General features: G+C 39.2%; 1 protein-coding gene and 1 long non-coding RNA gene across 3 annotated transcripts in view; one reads left to right on the top strand and one right to left on the bottom strand.

The window, feature by feature from the left end:
* Window positions 1–24443, top strand: part of LOC114030642 — a 92215-nt gene that overhangs the window by 3115 nt on the left and 64657 nt on the right. The gene's annotated exons all lie outside the window — the stretch shown is intronic.
* The window catches only part of LOC114030641 (E3 SUMO-protein ligase NSE2-like), a 259588-nt gene continuing 242016 nt past the window's right edge, over window positions 6872–24443 (bottom strand). The window contains exons 5-7 of the mRNA XM_027845490.1: window positions 20726–20829; window positions 20225–20331; window positions 6872–7245 (exon numbers count right to left, since the gene is read on the bottom strand). Of these exons, the coding sequence (XP_027701291.1) occupies window positions 7119–7245; window positions 20225–20331; window positions 20726–20829 (338 nt within the window). The 3' untranslated portion in view covers window positions 6872–7118. The remainder of the gene's footprint in view (window positions 7246–20224; window positions 20332–20725; window positions 20830–24443) is intronic.

Below are 24443 nucleotides of genomic sequence, written 5' to 3'. Positions count from 1 at the left end.
ACAGAGACTGAAATGACTCAACAACAAAATATATGTATATGTTGTTTCCCTCATTAGAATGTAAACTCCTTAAGGGCAAGGGCTGTTTTTGGTTTTTCTCCCCCTCCATCTATATCCTTGGTGCTTAGCACAGTGCCTGGCACATAGTAAAGGTTTAATAAATACTTGTTGATTGATTAGCATTTCTATTAGAAGAATCATTGAAGGTTGCCCCAGTGGAAAGTTTGATCCTTTTCCTCTGTATCAAATCTTCTCTTGTCTTGAGTCATCAGTCCTTTTCAACTAGTAAGATAATATGACCACAAAAGACATGTTTAAATGTCTCCATGTGTGGGTTTCAAGGTGCAGTATAACTTGAGCTGACTAGCCTTCTGGAAGCTTATCACAGAATCACAAAGACCTTAAGGGTGCATCTACTATGGGCCCCTGCCTTTGGATCAGGGAATGGCTGAATCAATGACTAATTTACTTGGCACATTCTTTCTTGGTTCCTTTGATTTCCTTTTTTTTTTACTTACCTCTCATTCACAAAGTGCCATAAGGCCTGTATTTCCTGGCCCTTCAGGAGAAGCAACTCAACTCAATGTAGTATAAAGAGGGCCTCAGATAACTTCCCTTCACAACGGTCCCTTGCTGCTCTTTACAGGTCCCATAGCATAAAAGAGCTAGAGGTATAAGGGACATTGGAGGTCATTTAGTCTAATCCATTGATTTTATAGGTAAGGCACTGAGGCCCAGAGAGATTAAGTGATCTGTCGTCATTATACAAATAGTAAATATCAGAACTGGGATTTGAAACCGCATCTGCTGACTCCAAATGCCTAGCTCTTTGTTGTTTACATTGTACCTTGTCTTGCTTTTAGTTTTTTGGACGGTTTGGTCTTTTTTGTCCCTTGAGTTCTACTTTGAACTCTATAATTAAACTCAAGCCTTTTGGAGGTATATTTATTGTCACTTCACAGACATAGGCTCGTGAGGCCAGCATTCAAAAAGTCCTCTATTGCTTTCTTGAGACTTCATCTGCAGTTATAATATCTTATTATTGGAATAGCCCTGCCTTGATTAATAATAATAATGGATAATACTATATATGATATATCATATCATTAGCATTAATATAACTTTACAAGGCAAGTGGCACAGGTGATAGAGTGCAGGGCCAAGACTCATCTTCCTGAGTTTAAATCCAGCCTCAGACACTTACCAGCTATGTGACCCTGGGCAAGTCACTTAATCCTGTTTGCCTCAGTTTCTTCATCTGTAAAATGAGCTGGAGAAGGAAATGGCAAACCATTTCACTTATCTATGGCCAAGAAAACCCCAAATGAGGCCACAAAGCGTCGGACATGACTGAAAACAACTGAACAACACTTCACAAGTATCATTTCATTTTATCCTTGAAATAATTCTTAGAGTCGGTACTATTACTATCCTCATTTTACAAATCAGAAAATGGAGGAGGAGGTAGACAGAAGTTAAGTGACTTGCCCAGTCTCACACAGCTAGGAGTTGTCTGAGGATAAGTTTGAACTCAAGCCTTCCTGACTTGAAATCCTACGCTCTACCCACGGCACCACCTTGCTGCCTCTAGGTTATGGCCAAATGTTTTAACCTTACTATAGGAATGATTCACTCCTGAAAATGTAGTCTACTTCCTTTTTCAAGACAAAAAAAATTTTTTTTAAACCATTCTCAAAATGGCTAGGAATGTGCATTAGCTAGTATTTGTGAGGGGGAGGCTGGAATCACTTCAACTCTCTGGCCCTCAGTTCCAGCATCTGTAAAATGGGGATATTAGACTTCATGACCCTGAGACTCCTCCCAGTCTGATATCTACGATCTTATGAAGAACGGAGGTAGGAAGAAGCTGTTGTGTCACTTCTACATATGAGGTTGGTAAGCGATCAAGATAAGGGTGGTGGCAGGGAAATGGAAGATGGATGGAAGACCATTTTGGAGGAAGATTCAATTAATCAGGGTAGCTCAATGTATAACAGGGAGGGAAAAGTCAGAGACGAAGGAAGAGTTCTGAACCCAGGTCACTGGGAAGAAGGGTAGTATCGCTGATGGACTGGGATGAAAAGGGGAAGTTAGGAAGTATAGTGGATAATGGGACTACTGGCTCCTTCACCTGGGACAGTATGCCCATCTAAATGCTGTCAAAGATCTTAGTTCTTTTTGGCTACTATGTCCCACTGTTGTCTAATCAAACAATTCCCTAAAACCTTCAGTTTCATACAAACTATTGTTAGCCATTTTTCTTCCATAAAGTACTCATGAAAATGATTTTTTGAACACTGATCTTGGAATCAAGAAAACCTGAGTTCAAATCCAGCCTCAGACACTTACTAGTTGTATGATCTTGGTCATACAAGTCCGTTTGCCTCAGTTTCTTCATGTGTAAAATAGGGATGATAACAGCACCTACTTCTTAAGGTTGTGGTGAGAATCAGTTGGGATATTTATGAAGTGCTTAGCACAGTGCCTGGCACATAGTAGGTGCTATATAAATGCTAGCTATTATTATGAAAAGCCAGGTCATGGTCTTGATATAGGGTATCTGGGAGAGTGTATAAATAGGTCCTAAATTTTACAGCGAGGGGTGTGAATTGACTACAGGCTCTCAAAAAAGTTGACAAGGCAGTCAGTGTTGTTAGGCTGCATTAATAGAACTGCAGTCTCCAGAACAAAGTGGGCATACAAATTGTTCCATTTTCTTCTGTGCGGTCAGATCACATCAGGAGCAGTGTTGCAGTGGTTTTTCTTTTAATTATTTAACATTAAATTTTAAAATGTTTTTGAGTTCCAAATTCTCTCCCTCCCTCCAGCCCCTCCTCCACCCATTGAGAAGGCAAGCAATTTGATACCCTTTATACATGAGAAGTCATGCAAAGCATATTTCTATACTAGCCATGTTGCAAAAAAGAAAAGAAAAGAAAGTGAAAAAAATGTTTCAATCTTCATTCAGGGTTCATCAGTTGTCTCTCTGGAGGTGGATGGTATTTTTTTATTATCAGTCCTTTGGAATTGTCTTGGATCACTGTATTGATCAGAATAGTTAAGTCTTTCACAGTTGATCATCATACAATATTGTTGTCATTATGTACAATATTCTCCTGGTTCTGCTCACTTCACTTTGCTTTAATTCATAGAAGTCTTATCTGGGTCACATTTTAAGAGTGATATTCACAAGCTGGGGTGTTTCCAGAGAAGGGAGATAAGGATGAGGAAACTAGGGACTGGAAATTGTGCTATATAAGAAACAGAGGAAACTGGAATTTTTCACATGGACAGTGTATGAAGTAGGAACAAGACAGCCATGTTGCTGAGCCCATTGCCTCCCCGTCTTACTTACCTACCTTTGATTTTCACCTTTCCAAGAAGCTGTAGTATGTGTAGCAGTAAAACTGTCTTGTCAGATGACTCATAACAGGTTGAGGGTGACCAACAGGCCTTAAACATGTCAGTGAGTGAGGGGAATGTCTACCCCAAGCATGTGAAGACACCTGTCCCTGCAGTGGGCAGATGAGAACAACTGGTTCCAACAGCCATGAAGGTGGCTGAAGCGGGTGCTGTGGAGAGCTGAGAGCTTGGTCAGACAGCAAACATGCCAAAGTCATCCACGGCGTCCCAGGCTGTTGCCAGTCATCCTGACTGCTGCTGTGCCCCTGGACTTCAGTGACTCTGGAAGACAGAGTGACTTGCACATGAATTGGATTTAAGTGAGGCAGAACTGCACAAAGTCGTCAGCCTCACTCTCTCTTCCAGAGTCACTGAAGTCCAGGGGCAAGACAAATGTGATTCATCCCCAAGTAAATTCTCTGTAGAATTCTGTCCTCTTCTTCTTAGGTTCTTCTTAGGTAAATCTTCCAATTAATACAATTGCAGCATAAGTTACAAACTGATGACCACTTTTGAAAGAAGTCTGTTACTGCCTGTAAGATCTCAAGTAAGTCACTTAACCTGTCCGGGCCTCAGGTTCCTCATCTATAAAAAGAGAGGCTTGGACTACAAGACCTCTAAGGCCCCTTGTAGCTCTCAATCGTAGGTAGAATACAATAAAATACACTTGATTCATGGAGGTTACCTTAGAGACCACAGCAAAGGCCAGATTTGAACTGAGTTGTCTCACAACCTTTTTTTGGGGGGGGGGGGGGCGTGGGAGACAGGAGAGGATGATCAGGTAACATTTTAGCATCTTACAGTATGGCAAAGTTCTTGTTAAAAGCATCACTGCACTGAATTTGTATGTACCAGTCAAGAGAGTGTTACCTTATATTCAGAATCATGGATAAAAACATTTACAATGCCAATTGCCAATACTGGACTGTCAACAACTATTTATTAAACACTTTCATAGACACTGGACTAGGCACTGGGGATACAAAGAGAAGCAAAAATCTCTCTTCTTTCTCTCAAGGAGCTCACAGTCTAATGGGGAAGACAACATTCAAGCAACTATGTACAAACAAGATACAAACAGGATAAATCAGAATAGTCAATTGAGGGAAGGCATTAGCATTAAGTGAGATTGGGAAAGCCTTCTTGCAGAAGGTGTAATTTTAGCTGGAATTTAAGAGAAACCAAGGAAACTAGAAGGTGAAGATGAGGAGAGAGAGAACTCCAGGCAAGGGGGGAGAGCCAGTGAAAATGTCCAGAGTTGGGAGGTAGTTTCTTATGTGAGGAACAGCAAGGCTAGAGTTACTGGATAAAAGTATATGGAACAGAGTAGTATGTAAGAGGGTTGGAAAGGTAGGAAGGAGCCTGGTTATGGGGGACTCTAAGAGCCAGAGGATTTGATCCTCAAGGGGAGCCACTGGAGTTGACTGAGCAGGGAGGGGGCTGACATGGTCACACCTGTGCATTAGGAAGAACAATTTGCCACTACTAGGTCTGTACTCCAAAGAGATTAAAAAAAAAAGTAAAAGGACCTATTTGTACAAAAATATTTACAGCAGCTCTTTTAGTGGTGGCTAAGAATTGGAAATTGAGGGGATGTCCAACAATTGGGGAATGGTTGAACAAGTTGTGGTATGTGATTGTGATGGACTACTATTGTGCTATAAGAAATGATGAGCAGGATGCTCTCAGAAAAACCTGGAAAGACTAACATGAACTGATGCAAAGGGAAATGAGCAGAATAATGAGAACACATTATTGCATGATGATCAACTGTAAACGACTTAGTTATTCTCAGCAATACAGTGGTCCAAGACAATTTCAAAGGACTTATAATGAAAAATGCTATCCATTTCTAGAGAAAGAGCTGATAGAGTCAGAATGCAAATCAGAGAATACTTTTTTTAACTTTTACTTTTTTACTTCTACTTTTTCTGGTATTTTTTTTCACAACAGGACTAATATGGAAATATGCTTTGCATGATTGCACCTATATAACCTGTATCAAATTGCTTGTCTTCTCAATGAAGGGGAGGGTAGGGTGGGAGGAAGAGAATTTGGTACTCAAAATATTAAAAAAAAGAATGTTAAAAATTGTTTTTACATGAAATTGGGGAAAAATATTAATTTTTAAAAACAGGAACAAAAAAGAAAGAGCAATATGAAATCTGAGTGCAGGAGGGCCTGGAGTGGGGAGAGACTTGTGAGAAGCAGGCCAACCAACATTAGCTGGGTGTGAGGTGTGAAGTGAGGAAGGCCTGTGGTGTGGAGGTAGAAGGGTCAGAGTGGGACAGATAGAATTGATGAGACTTGATCAAACATTGACTAGGGTGAGGTCAGAGAGTGAGGAATCGGAGCTGTGAGACTGAGGGCTGGGAGGATGGTGGTGCCATCCTCCAGATGGTGGAAGAGGAGAGGATTTGGGGGAAACAATAACGAGTTCAGTGTTATCTACAGGCTATCTACAGGCTATCCAGCTGGGATGCTAATAGACAGCTGGAGATTTGAAAATGGAGAGAGATTCGGGCAGAATAAACAGATCCAAGAATCATCTGTATAGAGGTGATGATTGAATCTCTTGGAGCTGAGGAGATCACCAAGGGATATATTAAAGAGGAGGAGAAGAAGTGGGTGCAGAGAGGTCAAGAAGGATAAGGACTGAGAAAAGGCCATCAGAATGGGCATTGTAGGTAGGAGGGAAGCAGCTGCTGGACAAGGAACAATTGAAGATTAGTGATAGAGGGGGAAATCTGATGCAGAAAATGGGATGGAAAAGGAACATGCAAAAGGGCATGGAAAAGTATTAGCCTTGACCAACAGAAGAGTCACCTTTCTGAATGAGACAGGTGAAACAGGAAATAGTGGCAGAAGGCATTTAAGTGACGTGAGACAAGGAGGAGGAGAAGATAAGAGGGAGATCTGTGAATAGCCTCAGTTTTTTCAGTGAAATACAAGGCAAAGTTCTGAGTAGAAAGGGTGAAGGGCAGGGAGGTAGAGGAGGTTTGGGGCAGTATAAAAAGGTTTGGAAAAGCTGTTGTGTTAAGTGGAATAAAGAATAGATGTGGGAGGTATAAAAGAATTGCCTAGCAGCAGTGAGGACCCAGTTGATAATATTTAACATAAATTTGTAAGGGACTGAGTTGGCATGTTTTCATAATTTTTTTCCAGCTTTGTTCAGCAGCAAGTAGAGTAGGAGGAAAAGGCAGAGAGGATGGTGGGAGAGCAAGATCAATAATAGGATAAGGGGGAAAGTGACTTGAGAGAAGAGAACAGTGCAGAGACGAAATGGGTCACCAAAGGGTCAAGATGTAGAGGGGAGGACAGAATAATCAGTGCAGGGGTGATGTGAAAGAACTAAGGGGATGAGGGAGTAGAAATCACAATACAGCCTAAATATTAAATACTTTGAAACAAAAAAAAGCTATTTACGTGAATGTCTACATCTTTTGAAAAATTCACCAAACAAGAAAACTATAGAGAAAAAAGTTACAATCATTTTATTTATCAAACACAAAGTTTAAAGGGGAAAAATTTAAATGAATGTTGCTATTTGACAGTTAAAAACACTTTGGATTATGTTTGAAATCTTTAATTTTACCTGCAAATGAAATAGAGTACACAACTTGTTCTAGTCAGCTTACAATCAGCAAGTGATCTCGGTAGACACTGATGAACTTTCCTTTATCTGAGAGCACATGCATTTTAGACATCTGCATCGTCTAGTGGTTCTGTTTGTTCTGACTGTCGGCCATTCTTCTGTGGTTTTCGATGGCTCTTCCGAGCACTACATCTTGCACAAGATCTGTCAGCTTTACATCTGTATGACTACAGCCAACTTTGGGGCAGCTATCAGAGAGGAAAAACAACAACAACAAATCCGATTATAATCCAGAGGTTCAATAGTCCACATTAACTTATTATAATAGCAATGTCACATATGTAACGGAGGCGAACAGACCTGAAGATAGTATCTCCATTGTAAACTTGTTTAATATTTAAATTTTAAAATGGAAGCGTATTGCCAGAAGAAGTTTCAAGTCTTCAAAAACAGGAAAGATACCCATCTGCCTGTTACTGTTTAGATGGTAGTTCTAAAAGCATCTAACAGCAGAGGGCTGTTCTTTCCATTCTTATGACTAACAGCAACTGTCTTCATTTGGCACTGTGTTTTGCAACAGTCTAATGTGCTTATCATATCATAATGTATATTAAAAGTTATCTCTACTAGTCTGTAAACTCCATGAGGGCAGAAACTGTCTTATCTCAACTTTGCATTTCTCCCATAGAACAGCACATCTCTCCCCACAGAGTATTTAGTGATATGTTTTATCCCTAGATCAACATATTTTCGGTCATCCATAATAATCCATTTCTCATTTTTTTAAAATTTTGTGGAAAGATGGTCCAAGAGGCAGCTAGGTGGCACAGTAATGGAGTACCTGCCCTGGAGACAGGAGGACCTGAGTTCAAATCCGGCCTCAGACACATAACATTCACTATTTGTGTGACTCTGGGCAAGTCATTTAGCCCCAATTGCCTCAGAATAACAGAATGGCTTTAGTGGCACAACAAATCCAAAGTTACCACTGGTCAACACTTTGGTAAAATGGAATACCAGGTGTAGGAATGAATCTGTTGGATTAGGACTCTAAGTGGCCTAAAGAAAATCCCTGTCACAATGCACACTAGAACAATACATAGAGAACTGCTAGCTGTTGGGGATGGAAAGAGACAAGTATCTGCCTCACAGTGAGGAGTAATGGAAAGAACTGGGAACTTGGAGTCAGAAATACCTCTGTTCTAGTCCCAGTTCTGCAATTTAGTATGTGCTTGATCTGGGACCTTAGATTTGTCATATGTAAAATGAGGATAATAATACTTTCACTAACTACTTCACAGGATTGTTGTAAGAAAAGTTCTCTGTAAGTAGAAATGTGATAGTTAAATGTGAGCTTATTCTTCTTTCTCCTACATACACCATGGTATATAAAACTCAATGATCCAGACAGTGAGTAATATTTTGGATAGGGAAGTGGACTGTGAGATGAAGACCTCCTGATGACATAATATAGTTTCAATTAGTAAAACGACACATTCTGAGAACAACTGATGGATTCAACCACACAGAAAATTAGTTTCAGTTTGGCTGCATGTAAAGAGGTGTACTTATTAGGAAAAAAAAGTCATAATACATAAAATGAAACTCTCAGAACTTGGGAGAAAAAAGACTTTGATGTTATTTTAGTTACACAAATTCAACTCAGTTATCTTCTCAGGAAACTGAAAAACAAAACACAATAAAGCAAGAAAGAAACAACTCCCTCAACGTGTTTTTTACCCAAATGACATTACAGAAAGACTTCAAGACCCCCTCACACCATGGACGAGGGCACTCCCACCACCAGAGTAATAGCACAGAGAACATTTTAGAGGCATTAGTCCATTAATCCCTACAACACCCCAGTGCACCAGTCAGGTGGGTCAGTTTCTCTCCTTAAGCCATCAAGTCATCACAGCTCAGGACTCAGACACTACTGGCTTTGGAAGACAGGTTTGGTTTTTGAACTTATGTCACTGAAGAGGACAGAACATTCCATTTGGGCAAAGAACTGTCTAGTGGGTTTGTGAGGCTTAAGGAGTACCCAGGTCAGAGCCAACCTGGGCACCAGGATCTGGCTGCACAGTCTGACTAGAAGTTAGAAGCTCCTGAAGCTCTTAGGATTTAAATGTATTATCCACAAAGCAACAAAAGGAAAGAGATGGAAATATAGAGTCAACTAGTGGGATTAGATACCTCATGATAGGCAGAGTGAGTTACCCTATTATGCACATCTTCACTCCCAAAGATCAATTCATGGTTAATGAGTGACAAAAAAAAATAGCTTTTTTTTCTCTAGTGTGATTAATCTAATAGGCACACGAAGGGGCAGTTGGTTCTGGAATAGTTTGTTCCCTTTGTTAAAAAAAAAAAAAGTGGGGCAGAGGTTAGGAGATGAAAAATTATTTCTTTAAAACTTCCCTTGGAAGAAGGTAATAAATGATTCTCATTTTACAAATAAGGAAACTGAGTCTCAGCAAGTTTAAGTGACTTGCCTGTGTTTAAGGACTAGTAAAATGGCAGAACAGAGACTCAAACTCAGGTTATCTGACTCAAAATCCACTCCTTTCAGTGTCCCACTCTGCCCCATCTCCTCTTCCTCTCAGCACAGGGATTCAAAGAATACTTTACCAATAAAAACTGAGATCTTCTGTAGTGATCTTGCTCTTCTCTGCAATGGAATACCTTCAATCCTCTCTCTGTCATTCCCCTTTCTCCTTGCCAAGGGCAGCCTTCTTGTGCCCTTAGTCCTACACTCTCCTGTTTCTTCTTGGAGCTTGCTCCTCCCATCATTTGCTTCCTGCCCACACTCCTCTCCCTCAGATCCAATCTCTCTTTAAACACTTGCTCCTTTCTTGCTACCTACAAATATGTTTCAATCTCCTATATTCTTAAAAAAACTCTTCACTTGACTATGACAATCCTACTCTGTGTAGAATTTAAAGCACTTCACAATCTGGCTCCATCGTATATTTTCCAGAGTTATTTCTCATTCTTCCCTTCCTGTATTCTACAATCCTTCTAATTCCCTTCTATATTTCTCTTCCCTTTCATAGCTTAACTCCTAGAAAATGTTAACTATACTTGTTGTTTCCCTTTCCTCACCTCCCACTCATTTTCAGCTCAGTATAATCTGACTTTGTTACCATCACTCAACTGAGATTGCTCTTAACAATGTCACCAACAATCTCTCAATTGGACTTTCTCAGTCTTCATCCTTCTTGGCATCTCTGAAGCTTTCGATATTATTGACCATCCTCTCTTTAATCTGACTTTGTTACCATCACTCAACTGAGATTGCTCTTAACAAAGTCACCAACAATCTCTCAATTGGACTTTCTCAGTCTTCATCCTTCTTGGCATCTCTGAAGCTTTTGATATTGTTGACCATCCTCTCTTTCTGGACACCCTCTTCTCCACAGGTTTTCATGATCCTGCTTCTTCCTGGTTCTCTTCTTACCTGTCTAATTGTTCCTCCATGCTGAATTATCATCCATGTTCCACCTTCTGGGCACAGATCTACTTCTAGGATCTTGTGCCAGGCCCTCTTTCTCTTGCTCTACTCTCTCTGGGTGTTCTCATCAGCTCCAGAAGTTCAACATCTCTGTGCAGATGGCTTCCAAATGTACATATCAATCTCTCTTCTCTTGTCTGAACTCCAGAACTCCATCTCCAGTTGCCTGCTGCACATCTCCACCTGAATGTCCTGCAGGTCATCATGCCTAAAATGGAACTGAACTTCCTTCATCTTCACTTCCTAATTACTGTTGAGGACCCCTATAAAACCTACTTAGGATATCTTGCTCGTACCTCAAACTCAATTTCTCCCAAATCCAATCAGTTGCCAAGTCTGGCCGTTTCTATCTCTAATGTCTTGTTCATTTGACTCCATTTCTCAGTTGTCACCTTATTTTGAATCCTTATTACCTCTCAACCAGACTATTTATTTGTAAGATAATTTTTTATAATGAAGTTAATAAACATCAACAAATATGAACATTTCGATAATCAAAGAATAATTAAAAGGTAGATTGTGCATGAAACTATGAATTTATATTATGTAAAGTTTGTCTGTTCTTTGTTTTTGACTATGGGCACCTTTCAAAAAGGATAAACTAAATTTAACATTGTAGTTCCAACACAACCCTGCTTGCCGTGTTCCCTTCTGAATAACCTTTTGCTTCTCTCTTTATTTCTTTAATAATTTAATGACTTTTCTTCCTTTTTGGAGCAGTTATTACTATCCCTTCTTCCATCTGACACCCCTCCTTCAAGAACTGGTCTTCTGGAGTCATAATAGTCATATTATTGTTCTTATTTTTTTCATAGTTCTTCTTCTTTATAATGTTAAGATCACTCTATACATTTATCTCTGGATCTCCTCAGTTTATTCTGCACCAGTTCATATTAGTCCTTCAAGTGTTTCCTGAATCTGTCCCTTTCATTATGATATCACAATACTATATCATTGCATTCATATACCATAATTTGTTTAGCAATTCCCCAAATCTTAGGCACCTTTTTAGTTGGAGTTCTTTGCCATGACAGAAAGAGTTGCTACAAGAATTACTGTACATATGGGCCCTTTTCCTGTTTCTTTGATTTCTTTGGAATACAGGATTTTGTTTGTGCAGAAATTTTACCATTTATATAATCAAAATGCTTCATTTTATTTCCTGGGATCCTGTCTATCCTTTGTCCAATGAAGAACTTTTCCCATATCTATAGTTGTAAAAAACATCTCATACTTTTATCATTTATGATATTACCTTTAATATCCACAGTAACCATTTCAAGCTTATTGTGATATATTGAGTAAGATGCTGGTAGAAGCCTAATAATTTCACCTCTCCTAGGATTTTTTTTAAATAGTTAGTCCTAATCCTAGTATCTGGAGTCCTTGGATTTACCAAACACTATGTTACCATGTTACTATGTCCGTTTGCTTATGCATCTCTTATACCTGATCTATGATCAACAATGATCAACTTTTCTATTTTTTTAGATGGCTAAGTGGATAGAGTGCTGGGTGGGAGTTAGGAAGACCTGAGTTCAAATCCTGTCTCAGACACTTACTAGATAGTGTGACCCTGGGCAAGTCATTTAACCTCTATTTGCCTTAATCCACTGGAGGAAGAAATGGCAAACCACTCTAGTACCTTTGTCAAGAAAATCCTACGGACAGTATTGGGGTGCTGTGGTCCACAGGGTCATGAACAGTGGGACACAACCAAAGAACAACTCTTGCCTATCAAGAGTTCTGGTGATTATTGCTTTGTACTATCTTTCGAGTGCTAGGACCCCTCCTGGATAACTGCCTTGTCATGACAGAGGGGCTTGTATAGCTTAATGAAACTATGAGCTATGCCACGCAGGGTTACCCAAGATGGACAGGTCATAATGGAGAGTTCTGACAAAACGTGATCCACTGGAGAAGGAAATGACAAACCACTCCAGTATCTTTGGTTCACAGTAGGACTTTGATAGGATATCTTCTTTTCCTATTTTTTAAATGCACAATTTAGGTGATACTAGGATTAATTTTTCTTTCTTTAAATATTTGATAGTATCAACTTGAAAATCCACCTGGTCCCATGTTTGTTTTAGTTCCTTTATGGCATGTTTACTTTATCTGTTTGGAATATTTAAAATCTCTACTTATTATGTTAATCTAAGTTTTTCCACAGTTTTGTAAGTATTAATGTATTTAAATAATCAGTTTTGTTGGCATATAATTGGACAAAATAGTTTCTAATAATTTACTTTATTTCCATTTCATTTGTTGTGAATCCTCCTCTAGCATTTTTTATATTGGCAGTTAGATTTGCCTGTATTTTTAAATCAGATTGGCTAAAGGTTTATCATTTTATTAATTAAAAAAACTCCTAGTGTTATTTATTAAATTGTTTTTGTTTTCAATTTTACCTCTTTGATTTTCATATTTCTATTCTTATGTTTGGCTGGAGATTTTTAATTTGTTGCCCTTCATACCCTAATGCTTTCCTACCTTTCCAGTCTTCTTATACTTTGCTCCCTCACCTACTGTACTCTTCAATCCTGTGATAACCACAAACAAGTCACTCTATCTCTCAAATTAAGGATAGCTATATGAAAAATGCTCCAGATCACTAATAAATAGAGAAATGTAAATTAAAGTAACTTTGAGGTTCCACCTCACATCCATCAGACTGACAAAGTTGACAAAAAAGGTAAAATGATCATTACTGAAGGAGCTGCAGGAATGCAGACAAACGAATGCACTGTTGCTGGAGCTGTGAATGAATACAATCATTCTGGAAAACAATCTGGAACTATGTCCCCAATTACTAAATTGTAAATTTCTAGTGATACCACTACTAGGCTTATAAAGAGGTAAAAGAAAGATCAGGGTGACCCATATATGCAAAAATACTTTGTAATGACAAGAAGGAGAAACTAAGGAGGTTACTTATCAGTTAGGGACTGAGAGAGTCAGTGTACAGAATGAGATATAATTTTATTTTGGGGGGAGGGGGACATGGCCAATATAGGAATTTGTTTTGACTCTGTACATTTGCTAAAAGAGTTTCGTTTTACTCCCCCCCCCCATCCTCCCCACTGGGGGATAGGAGATGGGAGGGAAAGAAAATACATTTTTGTAAATTGAAAAAAATTTTTTAAAGTAGTGATTAGAAAAATAGAAGGAAAATTAGGAGACAGTGATGTCTTCAAGGAAAGAAAAACAATCTAGCTGGAGATTGTGGTCAACAGAACTAATTACTAAAATTAAGGGGAGAACTATAAAGACTGAAACAACACCCCTGTTTTTGATGATTAGATCACTAATCAACAAACAGGTTCTGGAAGAAGCTCTCTGCTCTCCAACTCCAATAAGAGGGTACTGATGAAATAAGAGTTCCAGTGCTGAAGTAAACTTTTAGGATAGGATGAAGTGATCCCCGAAGCATGACGTCCAGAGGCGTAATAGCCAGGTGAGGACTGAAGAGATGGCTGGCCTACTCAAATGTCATTTACTTCCCCACCCCTTCCTCCTTGTTTGCATAGACTTCTACTTGACTACAATGAGATAATTTACCTAACTTTCTCCCTTCCCTTCCCCACTGTGCATTATTCTTCTCCTCCCTTTCCATTTTTCTTCTAAGATCATCAAGACATAATAGAACCACTCCCAGGCCTTTTGTCTAGACTCCCTTTATGACCCCTGATGATAGGGTTTTCATCATGTCTCATATTAGAATATAAGCAGTTTATCATTGTTTAATCCACTAGGATTATTTGTTCAGTTTGCTTTTTTTAGGTTTCCCTTGACTACTGTGCTTGCATTTCCAAGTTTCTGTGCAGCTCTGATCCTTCTATCAAGAACACCTGAAAATTCTTTATTTCATTAAAGGTCCATTCTCCCCCTGTAGGATTATGATGACTTTTGCTGGACAAGTTGTTCTTGGTTTTAAGCCTTTTTCTTTCTTTAATTCCTTTTTCTTCTAGAATACCACATTCCAGGTTCTCTTCTCCTTTATAATAGGGGCTGCTAAATGATGTGTGATCTTGACTGTAGTTCCTCAGTATTTGAATTCTTTCTGGGTGCTTACAATAGTTTTCCTTTGACCCGGATACCCTGGATTTTGGCTATAATTCTCTTAGGAGTTTTCATTTTGGGGTTTCTTTTAAAAAATGAACAGTGGATTTTTTCTACTTCCAGGTTCTAAGAGGTCTGGGCAGTTTTGTTTTTTTCTTTTTTAAAGATTTCTTGAAATATGATTCTAAGCTCTTTTTTTTTTTTGTCATGACATTCAGATAGTCTAATGATTCTTAAATTTTCTCTATTTAATCTGTTTTCTGGTTCAGTACTTTTTGCTATAAGATATCTCACATTGCTATTTTTTCAGTTTTGATTTTGTTTTAATATTTCCTTTTGTTTCAGAGTCACTAGCTTTTATTTGATCTATTCTAATTTTTAGGGAGGTGGTTTCTGGGGTAAGTTTTGTATCTCATGTTGTAACTATTGTTCAGTCAGCCAGTTATGTCCAACTCTTTGTGACCCCGTATAGGGTTTTGTTGGCAAAGATACTAGTGGTTTGCCATTTCATTCTCCAGTGGATTAAGGCAAACAGAGGTTAAGTGACTTGCCCAGGGTCACTCAGATAGTAAGCGTCTAAGGTAGGATCTGAACTTAGGTCTTCCTGACTCCAGGCCCAGTGCTCTATCCACTGAACCACCTAGTGGCCTCCATGTACTTCATGGGCCAAGCTATTAATTCCCTTTCCAATTCTTTCTTCCATAGCTTTCATTCCTTTTCCATTTCCCCCCCACACAGTGTCGTTATTCATATATAAAAAACCTTTTAAAACCTTTTTTTGTACTCTTGATTCAACTCTTCCAAGAATTCTGGTTGAATTTATACCCAAGCTGTGTCTTTCTTTGAGGCTGTAAATGTCTATGTTTTACAGTCATTCTTTTCTTTTGAATCTGGGTCTTGAACCTCCTTATCATTATAACATGGGGTGTAGGGTGTGCTCAGGGAAGACTAGTACCTCTGGTGTGAAGGCTGCTGAGTCCTTTTCCGGGCTGCTTTCCACCTTTGGTGCCCATTTGATCCACCAAACTCTCACCTGTGGCTCCGAGTACCTAGAGCATGCACAGTGGCCATACCCTGGTAAACCCTTTTGGTATATGGGCTAAACCAGGTTGAGGGTAACTAAGGGGTCTTAAACCCTTTGATGAGTTAGGGAAGTGTCTACCCCAAGCATGTGAAGACCCTCCCCTGGCTGAATGGGCAGATGAAAACAAATTTGTTCCAATCCCACGAAGCAGGCACTGTGGAGTGCTTAGAGCTTGGTTAGACATCAGAGATACCAAAGTCATCCACTGCATCCCAATCCATCACCAGTCACCTTAACTTTGTCTTACCATAGGAATCTGGTGACTCTGGAAGAAAGAGTGACGCTGACAACTTTGCACAACTCTGCCTCACTTAAATTCAATTTATGCACGAATCAAAAGACATCACCCATACCATTTTACCATTTTTACCTATTTCAAAGTCCTGTGGTGACAGGCAAGTGACAAAGCAGCAGGTGCAGATACGGTAGGAGCTTAGTCACAAGCCTGCACACAGGTGGTCCAGGCATAGAATTGTCTTCTCACCGGACTGAAACAGCAGTGGGATCTGGCAGTCCCCTCGGTGTCTGAACACCTTTTTTTAAGGACTGCACTGTTCACCTCCTGGTATGAGAAAGGGGCTAGAAAAGGTACCCTAAGAATTGCCTGCTTCACCCACTCCTGGCCTGTTTATTGGGGCATCTGAATTATCTTAGGAAGATTCTGAAGATCACCTGGCAAGATAAAGTAGCAGACACTGAGGTCCTTTCTTGAGCTAAATTGCCAAACATTCAAACTCTACTGCAGAGAGTGCAACTCTGGACGGCCATGTTGTTCAAATGCCAAATGTACGTTTGCCTAAAAGACAATTTCATAAAGAACTCATACAAAGCACGCACTCACAGAAGAAGCGATACAAGGACACTCTCAAGGTCTCTCTGAAGAACTCTGGAATCAATTTCATGACATAAGAGAAACTGGCAAAGGACTGTCCAGCATGGTGTGCCCCAGCATGGTTGTGTCCGCATCAAAAAAGGCGCTGTGCTCTATGAGTGAAGCAGAACTGCAGTAGCTCATTTAAAGAAATGAGAGGTGTGCAAATTTAGAGACTTCTCCACTCCAAATGTTTCTATGGAGTGTTTGTGCCTGACCTGTGGCAAAGCCTTCTGAGCTCGTGTTGGTCTGACCAGCCACAGTCGGACAAACTGTACCTTGATCGCCACATAGTGAGGTCATTTTGGTCCTCTTCAAGAACGAAGGACAACTACCACAATTGTAACATATTTATGGCAGGATTCTTTTTCTGTTTGCTAACTCTTCCAGCATATTTCCTGACTTTGGACGTGCCCCTTGGTCTGAGTTCTTCTTGTTCTTGACCTGGGTTTGGGTTTGAACAGGCCTTTGGGCTTAACCTGTCTGGAGTTTCAGTAGAATGCTGTTGGAGTCGGCTACTATGGAAAGCTCTGCTGGCTCTGACAGAACTGAGGGCTCTTGTTTGGCCTGATACTCCTGCCCCAGTTATTCCTCTGCAGGTTTCGAATTGGGCGAGAAGTTGGAACTAGGATCCTGCCCTGTTACTTGGACCCATTCCACAAGGCGGCCCATTGTTTCTGAACTTGCTCCTTTCTCAGTACTCAGCCCAGGGCCTACACCTGCTATAGCTGAAGTACTATTCTTGTAGGTACAGATCCCTACTGAGTGTGGATCGATGATGACCTCAAACTGGCTAGTGAGTAACTGAGTTGCCAGTTAGCCCCTGTTCTTGAACCCTACACAAGTTTAGGTCCCTCTATGCTGACTCTGTGGAGGTGCACAATCTCTCCCTGTGCTGTAATGCTGTACACAGTGGGTTCCTAGACAGACTCCATCCTCAGTGTTCATAGACTTCTGTCTCCATATATTGACCTGGCCTGGAAAAATGACCCACTGTGACTTTTCCTTGAGTTTTTTGGGAGCAGGGTTCAATCTGGTGTGTTTTCTACATCTGTCTGGAAGACTTGATGGGGAGGGGTCAATATACTTCTTGCTACTCCACTATCTTGGCTCTGCTGAGACATATAATTTTTTACTGGCCAATTTAGGGTTTTGTTTTGCTCGACTATGCTTATTTATTATGAGGGATTTGTTTTTATTTCTTTTGTTTTCCCAGAAGATGAGGAAGAAGTGGGGAAAAAATACTCGATAAGTGAAAAAAATACAATTTAATTTAAAAAAGGAAAAGCCTGCTAAATCATTATTACACATAAAAATAACTTGTTACCCTTTGATGTTTTTTTCTCAGAGCTTTGCCAATTATAATACATTTCTTAAGTTTTTTGACAGTTCATTTTAAATATTCCCATTAATCTACAAAAATCTAAAAAAGACTTTAACCCTGATCACTGGCACTTTAGAATTTGTTACAAGGTTCCCCCCACCCCCAGTGCACTCCCCTCAGTGCATGTGAGGGAGAGAAAATAAATACTTGTTAACTTAAAAAAATAACATTTAACTTAAAATAATTTAAAAAGAAATGACCCCTAGAGTAAGGTCAGGCAATGGAATAAAAGATTCAGGAAGAAGAATTAGCTTTATTAAGGAGCAAGGGATGCCCCATCTTTTGTGATCAGAGAGAAACAGGATAGGTAATGATACAGACAAGTATTGAGGACTGTAACTGACATTAACCATTATTGAAAGTGCTTTTTCAGGGAATCAGAGGGAGGTAGTTGGATTTATTAACAACATTCCCTCCAATTTCTGATAATCTAATTGAACTAAAATTCAGGTGATACTGAAAAACTCAAACCTTTAGTATGGAAGATCATCATATAGCTAACAAACCTGGGGACGTGATGTTTTTTAAGTTATATACTTTAAGGAGAACTTAACTGCATCAAAGCAAAAACAAAAGCATTGAAAAACATATTTATAAATAACCCTTGAAAGTAGTGGACAGGCAGGTTCACTGTAGAAATAGGTCATTCAGGTGGGTTACACAAAAACACAACATTATGTGTACTGATAGCCACTTCAACTTTGCACCACATTTTAGGCCTTACCTCCATTATAACTCCACTGGTTTCCTATTCCCTTAGGATCAAATATAAACTCCTTTATCTGTCATATCAAGCTTTTCACAACCTGTTTGCTTCCTACCTTTCCAGGCCCCTTACACGTTATTTCCCTCTCCCCACTCAGGTTCATTAGACATGATACTTTCACTCCTGCCTCTGTGCCTCCTAAGCAGCCCTCTCCCATCCTGGGAAAGCTCTTCCTCCTCACTTTGGCCTCTTGGAAGCCTCAGCTCAAGTGCTATCTTGTATGTGAAGCTTTTTCTGATCCTATCAGCTGTTAGTGACCTGCTCCCAAAATTTAGTTGTATGTATTCTACAAGTGCACATACCATCTCTCCCATTAAATGTAAGCTCTTTGAGGGCAGGGATTGTTTCACTTTTGTCTTTATATTCCCAGTGACTGAAGAAGCACTTTAAAAAATCACTGCTGACTGATAAAAAATACTGAATGAGCATCAGAACATACTATTTCAGAGCCCCTCCCCCCATTTCTAAATTCAGTAAGAGACTGGGTATAAGCAGATTCTCCTTTTATTTACAGGCCCTAATAAAAGAATACATAGGAGGGATGAATACCAGAATTGTACTGAAACTTCACCATACCTATCCTCTCTTGGGACAAATTAGTAACGATGAAAAAGTCCAACTCGTTTAACAGCATTTTAAAGTCTATCATGCACTTTCCTTACAGCTCTGTTAGGTAATCAGTACAAACCTTAATATTCTCATTTCACAGATGAGGAGACTGAGTCCCAATGACTTGCCCAAGGCCATATGCTGAATAAGTGGCAAAGTTGGGATTTAAATGCAGGTTCTCTTACTCCACCTCCCAATGCCTTTTATGCTGTACCATACTGCCTAAGGAAGTAATTATTTTTAATTGAAGATATACATAACCTAGGAAAATTTTTCAAAGGGGAATAGAGGGACTCTGACAGCTAATCCTCACAATTTTTCTCTTATTTTATGTACATCTGATGCATCAATTTAAACTTGGCCTCTGCCATTTATTGTATGACCTTAGGCAATCACAACTACCTTGGGTATGTTTCCTTATTTGTAAAATCAGGGAATTGGACTAGAGATAGCCTTTGAGAAACCTCATAGCTCTGGATCTATAATCCTAAAAGTCATAAAAACAATAATTTTAGATTTCAAAAAGGTCTCAGATCATCCAGTCCAACCTCCCCTCATTTTACAGACAAGAAAACTGAGGCTCATAAAGAGGAAATGACTTGCCCTTGCTGCACAAGAAGTTTACAGATGCCAGTGTGGGTCTTCCGACTTTCCATCCAATGCTTTTTCCACTACAAAATGCTCCGCTTTCTGAATAGCTTGCTCTTTTCCCACACCCTTCCTGAGCAATTTATAAAATTTCCCCTCACGTATTATTTTTACAGAGAGTTAGCTTTCATGTTTATACAACTATTGAGCTGAATATGATTGAGAATGGACATTTAAGTATTCCTTCCTCTGACTCTGCCAAGTTCAAAATATTTGCTTGAACAAAATGCTTTTGATTTGCTAGGTAAAGGAAAGAGCTATAGCTTTTTTTTCTTCCTTGTGAACTCACCATGCCTTTTTATTCCTTTTGTGTTTGGACTCAATGATTCTTCTAATGGCTTCCTCTTCATAGGTGTGTCCACATACTTTATTTTTCACTGGTTTCTTCATTTCCAACTGTAATCAAGAAGATTAGGTTTATAGGAATGATGACAATCACCTTCCAGTCAGCTCGCTAAATTACCATTGTCAGGAGTCGGGATTTCAAGCACTAGCCTTTTAATGTTTAATTTTCCATTCGCACAAAGTAAGATAACAACTATTAAAGCAACCCACCAACATTGTACAATGAAGAACTGTTGGAAGCATCAATTTCTTTCTAGACTTCTTGACTGGTTGGCAGTCAGAAAAGTAGCACTACTTCATTTTGCCAGCAGTACCTATACTCCTATCTTACTATTCAATTCTCTCCACCCTCTACTCTGAATATGAAGACAAATCACTTTTTTTGATTAGGTAGATAAGTCCGTAAGCACTTTTTCTATCAAAAAATCTATTTAAGGCAAAGTACCTGAGTAATGGGGCAAATCAAGTTGGTTTGACTTTGGGTCACAATCATATCTTCATCTATTTGTTCTTCTGAGTCATCATCAGTTGGGTCTACAGGGAGTCCACCTGGGGCAAAAAAAAAAATACAATCAAGGGAAATATGCCTTTTAAATTAACATTTTATTAGATGAAAAGACACAAGTTCCATAGAGTATAGTTTAAACTAGTTATATAATATTAAAACATCTCTGTGGAAATAATATGGGTCATGCTTACACAATATTCTGTGCAAAAAAATCTTTTAGCAAAAATATCACTTCCCATTTATAGAGTCATTTATAATCGTAAAGTACTTATGTACATTAGCTTATTTAATCCTCACTCCAACTCTGTGACATAAGTAGAGCAAGAACTATTGTTTTAATTTTGTATCTGAGGAAACCAAAGCTCACTGAAGTGAAGGTCTCAAGGGCTGGCACCTGGTAGAGCTGAGAACTGACACCAGGCATTCTAAACTAAGGTCACTGAGCTCCCCACTCTATCACCTGGCCTTTCCCTTTTGAGTGACAGATAGAAGCACTATTGCTTCTTTCTATTTAATATTCGGCACCCAGAAGTAGCACCAGATCAAAAATTTGAAGAGATATTCCTTTACGGTTGATTGTAGAGAACGTTTCACTGCGATGTCAAACTTGATTTTCTATCATGTTAAATGCTGGGAAATCACAGGGTCATAGATCTAGTCAGTTAGTCAACTAGCATTTATTTATTAAGTACTTACTACGTTCCAGGCACTGTACTAAGCACTGGGAGATACAAAGAAAGCAAAAACACAGTCCCTGCCCTTAAGGAGCTCACATTCTAATGCAGGTGATAATATGTAAAACATACATACAAGATACAGGGTAATCTCAAATGGGAAGGCAATAGTGTAGGTGACAAAGCCTAAGAAGAGCCTCTGGCAGAGATCTGAGCTAAACTGTCAAAACCCTCAGAGGCCATCTGACCTAATCGCCTCATTTTACAGATGAGGAAACTGATTCCTAGAGAGCTTAAGTAACTTTAACTTGTCCAAGTTTACATAGATAGATAGTTGAGTATCAGAGGCAAAATTTGAACCAATATCCTCTGATTCCAGAGCTGATATTTTTTCTACTCTGCCACACTGGGAAGTATAATTATAGACGAAAAACATGTGCCGAGGCCAACAAAATCAGCCTTAGGCTTTTTTCTGAATTTCGGAATGTTGAGGAAGCAAGCAAGGACAACTCAAATGTGATACCCACAAACAGGGAAGGATGAGTAGGGAACTTGAAAATTGTAGGTGATGACTGACATCAGTGATCATGAAAGGAGAAGGTGAGCAAAACTGAGAATGAGGAAGAGTGTCAATGGTGACTAATAGCTCAAGGTCTGGGAAACTAAAACACAGAGGACTTTGCAACAACTAAAGTCTCCTAGAGACAAACATTTTCTTCAGTTGAAAGCTATGTTTATTTAAAGTGATATAAAAAGAATTCTACCAACATGTTTGTCCCATTTGGAAAAAATACAAAACCAGAATGGTAATTCTTAAAACAGTGGGGAAAATAATTATAGAAAGGCAGTAGAAAAAATATAAAAGACAAGGCATAAACTCTGAGATTCTACAATGTTTTATAAACAGACAAAAATCTGACTCTGTTAGTTGTTTACTTACAATAACTTAGTGACCTCAAGACATGAAAAGAACATGAAAACATCAGAAACACATCAAAAGGCAGGTGGTGGGGAGAACATAGAGCCACTACTAACATGACACAGTCTGGGAAGCTAGAAAGGAGTTTAGAGTTCAGCTAATCCAAGGTCTTTATTTTATGGATAAGGAAATAGACTCAAAGAGAGAAATAGATTTGCTCAACAAGATCACACAATGAGTTGTTAGCTAGCTAAATTTATTACTATTCTTTCTTCCTTGGCCGGGGAAGCTTTTTGATTTGCTACTGCTTAGTAAATGGTTTCATTTAAACCAGGAGTTCTAAACCTGGAGCCAATGATTATGTTTTAAAAATATTTTGATAACTATATTTCCATATAATTGATTTCCCTTGTAATCTCATGTAATTATTTTATGCATTAAAAACATTATCCTGTGAAGGGTTCCAAAGGTTCCACTAGACTGCCAAAGGGGTCCACGACACAAAAAAGGTTAAGACTCCTGATCTAAATAGTAAAAACTGTTAATTTTCATGGAGGTCTGCTTAACCTAAATGTAGAAAGCTGGAGCAAAGCATGTATTTTAAAGCATATATACACACACATACATACACGGCTATATACAACCACACACCCCATTCACTGGACAATTCCAAATGTTAGGAAGATCACATTGAGATCTACATTTCCAGTTCAGTTCAGATTCTTGGACACAACTACATGGCAAAGGCAGGAAGTAAATATATGTCTTACAATTACAGTAGGCTGTGCGGTAATTACAAAGCAGAATCCAGACATGGTCTTGTGGTCAGAAAATGCATTTGGTCATGGCCACACACAGACCTAGTATTAGTCAGTAAGTAGTCTGTCCTCAGGCAACCTAAATTTGGCTACCATGTTAGTCAGCCTGTTGTATGAAAGCCAGGAATAAAAGTTGATTACTATGTACTTTTTCAATTAGGCATGCACACATTTTTCTAAAAGCATCTCTTTCCTGTAAATTAGTAGCACATGAAGGAAATACTTTACAAATACTTGCCGCCTAGTGTAAAATGTTTATTGAACTTGTGGTCACATAGAATTTTATTTCTACTATTCAAAGATGCTTTATTTTAGGATAGGGACCCTGGGGCTCTCAGGGGTCACTGACGTAAAAAACAAAATGATAACGATCACAGAATTTGAGTTTTTGAAGGAACGTCAGTAGCGATAAAGCCCACCTCACACATGAATGCCATCCCCTTCAGAACATACTTAACAAGTGGCAGTCTTGAAGACTGCCAAGGAGGGGGACCCATCACCTCCCAAAGTAGCCTAATCCACTGTTGGACAGCTCTACTTCTTTGGAAAATTGTCCTGACATTAAGCCTAACTTTATACCTTGGTAACATCTATCCATGATTTGTCCCTTCAGCTCCAAGAAGTCACACCTAATCTCTCCTCTACATGACAGTCTGTCAAATCTTGAAGACAGCTATCTATCATGTCTCCACGGAGTCTTCACTCCTTCCAGGTTAAATACCTCCCACTTTCTTCACCTGACGATCACATGTCCTGCACTCAAAGCCCTTTGCCTGGATGCTCTCTTCTGGGTATTTTCCATCTTATTGTTAATGTCCTTCTAAAACTGTGGTGCCTGGACCTGAATACAACACTTCAGATAATTTCTTCTAAGGACAGAGTCCAATGGGGCTATTACTTCTCTGCTGAAGGTATGCCTCTCAGATCAGCCCAAGATTGCCTTAGCTTTCGTGTCAGCCACATTACATTGTTGATTCATATTAGGTTTGCAGTCTACTAAAATATCCAGGTCTTATTCAGGCGAACTGCTACCTAATGATACTAGTAATTATGATCTAGTAATTTTGAAGTTGATTTTGGGTATCTAAGTGTAAGATTTTATATTTACCCCTATTGAATTTCATCTCAGAATTAGCCCAATGCTCTAATCCAGGGGTGGGGAACCTATGGTCTCGAGGCCACCTGTGGCCCTCTAGGTCCTCAGGTGTGGCACTTTGATTAAATCCAAACTTCACAGAACAGAT

This window comes from Vombatus ursinus, unplaced genomic scaffold, assembly GCF_900497805.2.
Source record: "Vombatus ursinus unplaced genomic scaffold, bare-nosed wombat genome assembly UNPS02014973.1, whole genome shotgun sequence".
Taxonomy (NCBI): domain Eukaryota; kingdom Metazoa; phylum Chordata; class Mammalia; order Diprotodontia; family Vombatidae; genus Vombatus; species Vombatus ursinus.
This window is presented reverse-complemented; position numbering and strand designations above follow the sequence as displayed.